This window comes from Polypterus senegalus, unplaced genomic scaffold (assembly GCF_016835505.1).
Source record: "Polypterus senegalus isolate Bchr_013 unplaced genomic scaffold, ASM1683550v1 scaffold_2810, whole genome shotgun sequence".
Lineage (NCBI taxonomy): Eukaryota > Metazoa > Chordata > Cladistia > Polypteriformes > Polypteridae > Polypterus > Polypterus senegalus.
In genome coordinates, this window is record NW_024380396.1 from 45,483 (window position 1) to 58,644 (window position 13,162).

The following is a 13,162-nucleotide window of genomic DNA, read 5'->3' on the forward strand; positions in this document are numbered from 1 at the left end:
GCAGGGTGCCAACCCACCGCAGAGGCGCTATATATGGCTGTTCAAGGTGGTCCGTTCCCATCACCAACTGCGATCCCACGTCAGTCCTCCTGGTGCTCCTTTTGCCAACCTTCCGCACTTTTAAAGCGACTTAGAGATGCACTCTGCTGGTTGATATAGCGCCAAGACGCGCGCTAACCAGATTTACGACCCTTGTTTTCACTCGATTGGTGCTACACTCGTCATAAATGGTCGATTCGTTCTAGATTTTTTTTTTTATTTTATAATTTTTTTTTTGGCGGTGTCTTTTAAGAGTCGCCCGGCCGCTTGTTCCGCGCATGCGCCTTGCGCACTCCGCTTTCCCATCATGGCGGCGAGAGGCCATGTGCAGGATCCTAACGACAGGAGACTCCGACCCATTTACGGTAACGATTTGCAGCTCTCGTTCGTCGGGATGCCGCCGTTCGGCCCGTTTCCTATTCTAGCGGGGTTGAGCGGCACCAGGAGGCGGGTCTGTACTTGCCGTGGTCGGTGAAGCGTTGCGTGCCGGGCCGCCGTCCGAGCCTGCTGTTGCCGTTGCCTCTGCCGCTGCTCCTGCCGCCGGGGGGCCGCCTGCTCGAGGCTGTCCTTCCGGGCCCAGGAGGGGCTCGTCGCGATTTGGCGGGTGATGTGCCGTCTCGGGGGCCGACGCTGTCAGGTGGGAGGAAGAGAGCGGCGAGCCGGGGCTTGATGTGTCGCCTTCGCAGGGCCTCCAGGTGCGCTGCCGCCGCGGCGCTGTCCACTGAAGGTTACGGGAGGAGCGCGGGGCGGCAAACGGATGGCGACGCCGGTTAGCCGGGAAGGTTCAGGCCGCCCGGGGAGTTGTGCGCCTTCGCGGGGACGAAAAGTGTGAGCAGGATAGCGAAGTGAATTTGAATGTGGGCGCCGGGTGAGGGCGCTCGGGTTTGAGGAGCATTCCTGCCGCCTTGTTAGCGAGAGTTTAGTCGCGCCGGGTAAGGCGCTATATTTCAGCGCCCAGCCCATGGCGCCAGGTTGCCGTTCTAAGCGACCCCTCAATCGGAGGCTGTGATTGGAACTCGGAGGGTGTGGGAGTGGCCTGGTGGGTTGGTGTTATGATGGGCACCTGCTGGGCGCGACCCTGGCTAGCATGTTGAGGGAGCTTTGGCCTTTTGGTTTAATGTCACTTCTTTGAAACTTTATTTTAATTGACAATTTCACAAATGGCTTTTCGTGTGTCTTCCATTTTGCAGATTCAGGACTGGCAAAGCTCTTTCCTAGGGCAGCGTTTGCCAACTATCATGGTGCTGCGATTCAGGTTAATGAAATGTGGACAGCAGGGTGAGCCCCATTTTGGTCATTTGCACGCCAGTGCTAGGCTTGGGCAGCGGTCCTCCTTGGTGAATGAAGCGGGACCATCAAAGTGATCCTTCTTGGCACGCCAGTAAAACCAGGGTGGGCTTGTGTCCCTTAGTGGGATCAGTGTCATGTGGCTTATGGCCCACCGGTGGCATTGGGTCACAACTCAGTGGGATTCATCGTGATTTGGTCAAACGCTCTTGGGATTTAAGCCACAACCCTTTTTAAAAACTCGTGTGACGTGTTGCCAGTGTGCCTGGAGAACACGTTGGGTGGTTTATGAGTTCCCCCAGAAGGGCACTGAACACAACTTTACTTCTTTTACTTTTTCTGCTTTACTTTAGTTGTCTTTGGAAGTGAAACCAGACTCATTAGCTCAGTGAGGACCCTCTGACTGAAGTAAACATTTGGTTTGCGAGGGGAGACTCAAGTGAGGCTAGGGGTCTCATTTGACTGATGTGTGCCTCATTTCAGGCCGCATCTATTGTTGAGTTGCACATTATACTGGTACTGAAAAGGTATCAAAAAAGCTTCAATTTTAAAAATGGTTGGATTAAGACCCCTACAGACCCCGGGGTGGGGTGACTTTGCTTCGTAACAGACAGATGATTGTGCTTGTAGCAGTGCGGTGACAGGACATGAGTCGTTTGATGTACTGCTGATGGTCAAGGGAAACCCTGGTATTAGTATTGTTAGATCAAGCAGGGGTAGTCCTCTTGATCATTTCGGTGGGCGCGTATTAGTGAAAAGACCCCTTGCCGCCAGTCCTCGCCCGGATTGGCCTCGTGGTAGGTCTGCCCGCTACATTATGGCAGCAGCGTTTTGTCAGTTTCAGTCCAGGAAGTTTTTAACAACCTCGTGCTCAGCCGTTTATTAAGGTGATGGCATCTGTGATCTCCCACCCAAACCCACCTCCTGGCTTTTAGGAGAAACCATTGAGCTCGACTCATAAAGGGGGGATGACCCATCTGCTGTAAGAACGTATACGTTACTATAAACGCCCTGGAGACAACAACCCTCCAGACAACGCACCGCTCCTTGTGTTGATGAGTGCAGTGCGGTGGGTCAGGGAGGCTGCTCTGACGTGGGGTGGCAGACTTTTCCGTTATTTGGTTCGCTACCGATGTTGAGGTCCTAAAGCTGCTATCGATACTAAAGTCAAACTTTACTAGTCTACAGATTGTCCTGTTCCTTATTACTGAGTTTGTCATCGTCGTCTTCTGTTAAAGCTGATGTCACATGACACGACCTTTGTCTTGCCGGTGGCAGCTGCTGATCTTGTTGCCTGAAAAGCTGCTGCCCTTGTCACATTTTACTGACTCCGTGCCCAACCATCTACCACAGTCGTGCTCGCCCCATTTTCTGACGGCCAGCAGTGTGCTGCCTGATGGAGTTGGTGCTGTACGAAGGATTAATGGATACGACGAGTTCTGATGCGGCCTTTTGTTTGTTTCATCCATTTTGTTATCCTACGTACAACATAAGACATCAAACAGACACGATTCTCTTTTTGCGTGTGAGTCATTGTCAGTATAAATGTACTGACTCCGACTAAATGTAATAAAATGTGTTCAGATTTTGAATATATATATATATATATTTATATTTCTTTTAACTATTTTTACTTTCTTGTATACAAAGTATAGAGAAAGGATTGGAATCGTCTAAAAATTTGATCACGAGATTTTAATGAATCTCAACGTTTTAGACCTCCCTGAGTTCGATTTACTTTCTCATAGGTAAAGTATTGTAATCGTCCAAAATTTCGATTTTGACTGCGGTGGGCTGGCGCCCTGCCCAGTGTTTGTTTGCTGCCTTGCGCCCCGTGTTGGCTGGGATTGGCTCCAGCAGATTCCTGTGACCCAGTAGTTGGGATTTAGCGGGTTGGATACTAGATGGATTTTCAAGAATCTTGACGTTTTTAGACCTCCCTGAATCAGATTTACTTTCTCTTAAGGATAGAATTGGAATCCTCCAAAAATTCGTTTTAGAGATTTTGATGAATCTCGACGTTTTGGACCTCCCCCAGTCCGAAAATACCATTTTTGGAATTATGTCTGTGTGTGTTATAATTTTAAAATTTTAACTTGAGTACGCTTTCACTTAGGTTAACCACATTTTGCATACAAATATTAGGATAGAAACGTAGATTTCTGTCAACCTTTGCACTATTTCTGCTAACCAGAAGTGGTACTTTACGTTTTATTCATGCAGCTGCAGAGTCTGATTTATTCAACTTTTATAGTAATTGTTCAGTATATTATTAATTTGATTTGTTGTTGACGTTTCTTTAATGTACCTAATATAAAAATACAATCCCTGTCTTTCGGTTTACTCCTATAATCCCCATATCTGAGTAAACGAGAAAGTGGAGGGGAGACCACTCGCGATTTTTTTCTTATGGCCTTTTCATTTAATTACAGCATGTTTTCTACATTTTCCAAAATGTTGTCTTACATTTGTTACTCAGTTTTAATAAATAGCAACAAAAAAGCCACAGTGGCATCCCTACAGCCTTTAACCCCAAACTTTACCAGAGTAGTGCGCTTCAAAGCAGCCTGGTGATTCACAGCGGCTGTAATGAGGTGCCTCGTATCTTGTATCCAGCTTAGTACAGATATTAGTCTAATCACAAATCGAGGAGTCGCAGTCGAAGGACTCCATTGTCCTGGCCATAACACCATATCCAATATTGGGGTTCCTCGAGGTACCATTTGACACCGCTCAGCACATCGACCAAACGGGGAATTCATTTTTGGCTTTCATTTTCAGAAAAGTGCTGACTGCTGAGCTTCCCTCTTGTTGATGCTACTCATCCGGTTTCCAGCGTGTTGCCTAAATTCGAGAGTTTACCGTGTAGAACACTTAGACACCATTATCTGTGTTGCATTTTAAATGTGATTTTGAATTTTGTGCTCACAAATGTATGCATATTTGGTATACTGTATTAATCCTCGAGGGGAAATTCTCTTTTTCTGATACCTCCACTTAAGGCGCTTTTCCACTGCATAGTACGGCACAGCACGGTTCAGTACAGCTCACCTTGGTTCGGCTCGGTTTGCGTATCGACTGCAGTTTAGTACCGCTTTAGTGTGGGTGGGATTATTCACGTGTCGTTATAGTTGCGCCGCCTCAACTGCCATGACACCGTGGAACTTTTACAACACGCAGACAACGACAACACTTTAGCTCGACGACGCGTAAGAGTAAGCATCTAAAAAAAGCACATCACTAGCTAACTTTTATCACTGTTGCAAAGCATAAAATGAACTTAACTGCCAGTGTAACATTAAAATGCTGATTCTGTATATTACAGATCTTCCACATTTTGCAAAAAAGTCGCCGCAACAGACCATCTGTTTGAACATTTAACCGTGCTTCAGAGTGGTGGGATGTGATTGTTCCCGGTTTTACAAACACTCAGTGGCTGGAGAACTTTAATGTCTGAAGAAACATTCATCCACTTATGCAACAAACTGTGTCCAGCGATGGAGAGACGGGACACAAACTTCCGCGTGTGTGTACCTTTAAAGAAAAGAATAGCCAGTGACGCAGTAATGACGATTTTCAACAGCCAATCAGTGACCAGCAGAGTTTACACGTCACGTTTTGGTAACGGTTCGGCGCGCTTGGAACCTCGGCTGAGGTGGTACTAAAAAAAGGACCAGGTACTGTTCCCAGTGGGAAAACCCCCCAAAAGTGAGCTGAACTGAACCGTGTCGTGCCGTACTATGCAGTGGAAAAGCGCCACTACTCAGAGTTGTAGGGGCGGAACACAGGGTTAGCTATTAGTACTGCACCCCTGGAGCGTTTGCGGGTTAGCGGCTTTGCTCAAGGGCCCAATGGAGCAGAGTCACTTCTAGCATTTACGGGATTCGAACCAGAATTACCACTCCGTCTGCTTTAGCAGTTCTGACGTTCGATTGTGACCTGCATTTCCTCCAACTATTCATAACAGTCTTTCTAGGTTTAAAAAAAATGAAAAGTGGTGACTCGCAAAAGAACAAATGGTAATTTACATTAAAGAAAAAAGTTGGAAACTTCTGCCTGCATTGATGCTGGCAAGAAGGAAAACACAAATGTTGCCATTGTTTGCAAGTTTTGTTCCAATTCCCTTATAATAAAATCCCCATTGCAGTTTTTTTTTTTTTTTAATTCAGACCGTAGCTAGCACTTCATTCTAACAGAATGTGACCTGTACTCGGTTTATACTTCACATGTATTTAAAGATCTGTCAGCAAACAGATCCCCAGTCTGAAGTTAATTATTATACAGCTAGCTGTGTAAGCCCGGGGTCCTAGAAACTACTGAAATCGTCAGAGATGTCAGGTAACTGAAAGGAACGACTCTGGGCGTCTCTCTCCTCGGAGGATTTGGTGTGCCAATGTGCTCACCGTGCTTGTCTATCAGCGGCTGAGCCAGTTTCTCTCTTTTCTTGGCGGTTTCACTTTTTTCGCTTTCTTTGAGCTTCATGCTGTAGCCTCTCACTTCCAGGCCGGACACACACACACACACACTTCTATGTGTAAATGTTTATATATACAATGCTCAAAATCTGTTTGTGTGCGTATATTTCTGTCTGATACACAAAATTTCACACTTTTGGAGCAAAATTTGTACACCTCCATCTTTTGATCAGGGGAAGATGATAGGCTTTGTCCCAACCCAAACTTTTGACCCTGGGGTGTGTGTGTTTTATTTATTTATCTGTTTATTTATTTATTTATTTTTCCTTTTTACTACAGTTTGAACTACAGTGCCACCTGGTGGCTCGGAGCAAGTGAAACACCGGAACAGACTGAAGTCAGTGAGAGAGAGAGGTTAGAAGCGGGCGCTGATGTGACGTATTGCTGCACCCACCACATGGCAAACCACCTCAGGATTCCAGATTAGGACCCGAGCGCAGCCATGCAATGGGTGACGCCTCAGCACCACACCAGTTCATACTAATAGATGTTTAACTGATGATCATGTTGGTACATTTCTTCAGGTGAAGACATCATTCCTAGCAGTTAGTCAAATCTTCCCCTTTTTCGCCTTCCCTCAGTAATTTTATTGAAGAATTGATTTTGGAGTAACAGGATCCTCCCGACTCTCTCCATTCATAATTTAATATTTGGCGCATTCCACCTTTCGTCCTTACTCCTGCTTCTTTGATAATGTAAGTGATGTGTAGGTGCTTTCATAGAGAGAGGTTAGGAGCGGGCACTGATATGGCACATCGCCGCACCCACCACATGACAAACCACCTTAGGACCCGAGTGCAGCCGTGCAGTGGATGACGCCTCGGCACCACACCAGTTCAGATGGAGTGGAACTTTTATGGTGCCTGAAATGCCAATTCTACCACCACCCCCCAGGTTTTCTCCTGCAGGTTGGAGGGCCTTCATGCAGGGTTTGGTGCAGATTAACGTCATATCCAGGACGGGGCAATGGCAGGTTAAGGGCCCAACAAAGTAGAGTCACTTCTGGCGTTTACAATATTCGAACCGGCAACCTTTCTGATTGCCAGTGGAGATCCCTACCTCTGAGCCACCACTCTGCCCAGAAGCAGAGAACAAAACAGTGAAGGATTCTAAATGTACGGCGGCATGAGCTTCTGTTTTTAAACCAACTTCTAGTATAGCAGAGCGATTCTCAGCTGCTGGGTCAGGTTAGAGGGCCTACATTCAGACTAACGTCATACAGATCCAGCACGGAGCAAGTAGCAGAAGAACATTCAAAAATATTTTTCCTGGTCAGACACTTGTATCCAAAGTGACTTACAAAGGAGGTAAACGTAATCGAGTTTCATCAGGCTGGGGCCTTACCTGTGCAACGTGTGGTTGCCCCTTCTCGTTCCATATAATGGAGGATTCTGTTTTAGTGGTGCTTTGCTAACACTTTGCCTCGTCCTTCCTGAAGTTTTCAGTGCCAGATCAGATAGAAAGATTGTTGGCTTGCGAATGGAGAGGTTTACAGGTGTACAGGTTTCTGACTTCTTGCCTGAAGAAGAGCTCCTCTAAATCTTGCTTATTGTAATTGCATTATATATAGAGAGATTAAGTGTAACGAGAATTCAAGCAAAATGACTCCTTTTATTGGCTAATTAATATCATGTAATGTACATCTCCCCTGAAGAAGGGGGTCCACTAAATCTTGTGTATTGTTATCTGCTCAGTTAGCCAATAAAAGGAGTAATTTTGCTTGAGTTCTCCCTACATCCATGATGGCTAACACGGTACAACACCCTACCACTGCTGATTTTAACTTATAAAGAGACGTAACAAAGAGTTACCCCTGAAACTGGGATTTAGTAATCTAGAAGTTATTATTGACATTTATGTTTTTAATTATTCAAGGTGACTTGTAACATTTATGATGCAATGGGTTACATCCATTATCCAACCCGCTATATCCTAACATAAGGTCATGGGGGGTCTGCTGGAGCCAATCCCAGCCAACACAGGGCGTAAGGCAGGAAACAAATCCTGGGCAGGGAGCCATCCCACCGCAGGGCGCACATACACACACACACAGGACAATTTAGGATCCCTAATGCACACCTAACCTGCATGTCTTTGAACTCTGGGAGGAAACCCACGCAGACACGGGGAGAACATGCAAACTCCACACAGGGAGGACCTGGCAAGTGAACCCAAGACTCCTGACTGCGAGGCAGCAGCGCTACCCACTGCGCCACTGTGCTGCTGCAACGGGTTATATGTCTTTTGTTTTTGTGAAGCGACTAGCTCAGGGTCACACAGAGTCATAGGTAGGATTTGAGTCCACCACCTCAGTCCAAAGCTTTAACCACTCCACCCCACTGCCCTGTCTGTGTGGTATCAATTTCTTCTCCTCCTTTGGTGTAAATAAAATGACATGTCAACTTACAAGATTTGGGGCTCCAGCGGAGGAGATCCCCGTTTAATCCGCGTTTCCGCAAAAACAAGATTGACAAATATAGACAGGCACTGCATTTGGTGCCCTCTAGTGGTGCTGGATGTGGAAGTACCCCCCAAAAAAAAAAAAATCACATGGTGGGAGGTCTGGTGATCTTGGGGGTCAAATTGTGGGCTCCTTTATGGCCAACCCAGCGATGACGGAGCTCATTGTTGAGAAGCGCTCTCTGCTCAAGGGGGTCACCATCTCCACGCAGACTGAAGGGGGCCATCTTCTGGTGGCAGTCAGTAACTCTATGTCCCGTGTGACACGAGATGGCCTGTTCCGCTTCCAGTTGTTCTAATGTTTTCATAAGTACACAGCTGGATATCTCTCTTTTATAACAAAAAAAAATCTTGGCAGACAAGACTTTTTTTCCTGCAACGAGACGTGATCTTTTGAAGAGAGACAGTTTCACGTCCTGCAAGACGAGACTTTGTGCCCAGGGCCGGAAATAATAGACAAAGAGCAGATGACAAAGTAGAAGGTTGTAACGAATTCAGCCAACAAATTATTCAGCAAGGATGTCAGGAAGCATTACTGGGACTCCTTTATACCAACAGCAATACGCTGCGTAGAGCCTCACGGTGACTGTGATCGTCTGCAGACTTGACCAACTTGTTTAAACTCCTAGCCAAATCATTTATATATAACATATCTCTCTATTATGTGAAAAAATCCTGGGATGAGACGTGACTTTCTCAGAGAGATAATTTCACATCCCATGAGACGAGACTTTATGCCAAGAGATGTAAGGACGCTGTGGCCGGAAATAAAAGACAAAGAGTAGATGACAAAGTAAAACATCGTAAAGAATTCAAAAACATTGGCGCGATACACATGCAGAGCAGGTTAGAGATAATGGAAGTACGAAAATTCAAATGTCTCAAAAAAAAAAAAAAAGGATTGTAAAGATCACATTAGCGCTAACAAATGGAAATTATTACTCAGTGAACTAACAGAACAGCGAAAATAGGTTGAATATATTTTCCGGATTTAAACTTTAAGTCGGATACTTGTAGATCGTCTAATTCGTGTTGCCATCGGGAAAAAGTGGTGTTTCTTCCAAATGAAGAGGCATATCCACGAGAATTAAAAGATTTGGTTGTTTGGTGAAAGTGAAATCCCACAAGAGAAAATGTAAATCCCTGCGAGACGAGACTTTATGCAAAGAGATTTGGAAAAGCCCCGCCCACATCTAAAACCTTTACAACCACGCACACGGTTCAAACATTTCTCATTTGAGTGAATGCTACTTTCAGATGCAGTTCGTGTAGAGAGATAGAAACGATATTCACTCACGGGCAGTTCTATGTTGTGTTGTCACGATAAAAGTCCAAACATTCATTGCGATAGGCAAAAAGAGATCGAATATATGGACAGGGCGATAGGACAGAAGCATGTAGAAAAGTTTTGTTTGCGAGTGGCACGTAGCGCAGGCCGGGGGGTTGCCCCCCTAGTAATATAAAAATCAAAACCCCCTTTTAGCTGACTTGTGCGTCTCACTGCCATTTCTGCTCAAGTTTGAAGAGTTGCTTATTTATTCCAACTGTCCAGTCAGACTGTGACAGTCTTCAGGATTAATTCTCATTGGATATTTTAAGGTGTAAGGATATTAGATAAAGCTAAAGGTTTACGTCTCAGTGCTGTTTGTTTGAAGAGTTGATTGGGGTTTTTTTTTTTTTTTTTTCCCCCAGTCGTCCGTCGCCGTGGCCTTCGAGCGACTTTAAGGGGTTAAAAAGCAAAGGCTCGCGCTGTAAAATGAATAAAACCTTGTAGACATTTTGTTTGCTTCACGCTCCCAGAATAGCTTCTCATGCTGCGCGATCTGGTGAGAGCCGACGGCAGCGTCCCCTGACACCGCGCCGTGTGACAAAGGTAGGAAGTCAACAGTTTTGTGTCACGCAGGGGATTGGCAAGCTCTGCTTTGCTTCAAGTTAGGCGTGTTAACGACAGATTTTTCTCCCCTTTTTCCTTTTCTTTCTGTTAGCCCGTGTTTCTTCGTACTGATGGCTAAGAAAATGAATTCAATTTCATGTGCTCACAGAGAGCAGAGATCACAAATTCCTGATGACCGTAGACTTTGGGGTAGGGTGGGGGGGAGGAAACTCGGCCTGAACAAAAAAAAAAAAAAAAACATGAAAACGTCCATGAAAGAAATTCTCTCAATAACTGTGCTTCATAATCTCAATGTCAGGAATCAACACCCCAGACGTGTGCATTATTATTGATAAAGCTATTGATGACTCACATGCTCGTGCTCAGTTGCGATCATGCTTTTTTTAACTGAAGGCCAGCTTGGTATGCCAGTCCATCAGGCCACACCGCTGCACCAAGTCACGACACGAGGCCTGCCATGTTTGGCTTATGGGGACGGGGACAGGGACAGGACCCAAGTATGGAAATCTGGAGCAGGAGTACACAAAGTACACGAGAGACCTGAAAGCAAAGACGTCACGTTGGCCCGAGTCAGAAGGCCCCTGAAAGCAAGTCAAACAGGTTTAATGTGGATGCTGTTTGAGGTATCAGGACCTCCCAAAAGTGGGACTCCGTTTTCAGGTACCCTGTACCAAAGGGAACCACAGGGCAGCAAAAATACTTGCTTAACCTTACTACAGGTGTGCGCTGCTTAATGTCCACCATCCGTCCCATGATATAGCATGTTCAGTGGGTTTGGATGTCGTGCGAACGCCATATTGTATACAGCATGGGGGAAAGCCACATGGGATACTGTAGGGTGCCTGTTGTGACTGAATACAGAGAGGTGACACTCCTGTAGTGCCCGGTGTGAGAATTTAGGTGCTGCAGCCTGTGGGTCAACGGCTACACCGTTAAAACAGTAGGCTTTTGATTTGTAACGTAGGTGCGTTCACGCTGAAGTAACGGTTAAAAGTACAGTCCTGCTTGAGGCACACGTGACGCGTTCACCTCATCCCCTTCTCAGATCGAGATTTCTGACCTCGGTTATAACCTTACGGGATGGTCAGGCGTTGCCTGAATGGATGTTATGTAGTGCATCACATCGCTATATTAACAACAGGGATAATAAGCAAAGTTCAATACACTCTCATTCCAGAAGATGGCACGTCACAAACATTTGTAGTTATAAAATGCATTGCATTTTTTCATTCCAACAGATGGCACATCACAAACCTTAACACTGCTTTTACGAATCCCATACCAAGCGGTGTATATCAGAGACATACGCATTGCACGGTGCACTGCAAACGGTCTTACTTCAGTTTTAACCCATTTTAGACGGGTAGCACAGTTTGTGAAAGGACAAGTTTATTCGAGTGCCTGTCTGGTTGCAGTGTCTCTGTCATTCCAACAGATGGCGCATCACACACATTTATAATAGTAAAATGCGTTGCATGTAAAAGGGCAAGTGTGTCTTTTTGTCCATCTGGTTGCTGTAGGTCTGTCACTCCAACAGATGGTACATCACAAACCTTGGTAATAATAAAATGTGTTGCATCTGTCTTTCCAACAGATGGTACATCACAAATGTTTGTAGGGTGGCTGGCCTTATAGTGTTTGTGTATCACTGTGTCTGTAGGTTGCTATATCTGTGTCATTCCAACAGATGGTGCATCAGAGACATTTATAGGATGGTTGGCCTTGGATAGGTAGCCTAGCTTGTAAAAGGACAAGTGTGTCTCTGTATCTATCTGGTTGCTATAGGTCTGTTACTGCAACAGATGGTGCATCACAAATGTTTGTTGGGTGACTGGTCGGTCTTCAACAGATAGTGTCTGTCTATCTCTGTGCCCATCCGCTTGCTATATCTCTGTCATTCCAACAGGTGGCACATCCCAAATATTTGTAGTAATAAAATGCATTGCATTTGTCTTTCCAACAGATGGTGCATCAGTGCTGTTTTTATGACTCACAGAACAAAGACACAGAGTAAGCATTGCAAACGTTAATGCTGAGGTCAGGACACCTTGGCTGCTGAAGTGATGGTCATTTGACAAGGCAGGATAACACGAATACGTTTTGCCCCAGATATTAATTCAAATTTTAACTATGGCAACCTGTCTTGATCAGTCTGAAGGCTTGTCCTGGCATTAGGTGCAAGGCAGAACATCGGCAGCATGACGCACATTTTTTTTTTTTTGGTCATCAGATATCCTCTTGTGGTACGTCTCTAATGACGAGAGGGACATTGTGCTCTCACCACGTGAGGATGACCTGCTGGGTAGCATCGCTGACCCCTTCACCACTCTGAGACCAGTATGGGAGTATGGTAAAGGGGCACTAGTGAGGACATCTGGATATCATGATTTGGTGGTCAAAGATGACTTGTTTGTTTTCTTTGCAGACTACCTGGACAATGGCAATAATAAAATGGCAATCCAGCAGGCAGACAAACTGCTTAAGAAGCACAAGGACCTGCACTGTGCTAAGGTGAGCTGACCTAAACATTTACACCGAGGAATCGCCTGACTTCCAGCCCACGATGGTCATTTGGGCAGAACCAGCATTCCGTTGACTTTGCTCAGTTTTGTCTCCCTTTTGTCTTTGGCAGGTGCTGAAAGCGATTGGTTTACAACGCACTGGCAAACAGGATGAGGCCTTTGCTCTGGCTCAAGAGGTGACCTCCCTCGAGCCCACTGATGACAATTCTCTGCAGGCACTGACCATCTTGTACCGGGAGATGCACAGGCGTGAGTTACGACTGCAGGCTCCAGATTTGTTTTATTGAATTAACGAATCGGCTTAGAGTAACTGAGGTGATCCCTACTTAGTAGGATTTGTTCCTACACTCTCGTGATACTCTCCTCACGGAGGAATGGAGATGATTGGTTGGGCCTACTCACGCCATTGGTTGGCTTATTTCAGAGTGGGCATTGGATGGGGCGGCGTGCCACTTGATGCCACACTGGGCCGACTTCTGTCTGAG

At 45.8% G+C, this 13,162-nt stretch overlaps 1 protein-coding gene across 1 annotated transcript; it reads left to right on the forward strand.

The window, feature by feature from the left end:
* Positions 1–12,926, forward strand: LOC120520145 (N-alpha-acetyltransferase 25, NatB auxiliary subunit-like; the record flags this gene model as incomplete). The annotated part of the gene is made up of 3 exons (XM_039742747.1): positions 1–404; positions 12,581–12,666; positions 12,788–12,926. Coding segments are annotated over exons 1-3 (283 nt in total), but the record flags the coding sequence as incomplete, so codon positions are not given.
* Positions 12,927–13,162: the final 236 nt, after the last annotated feature.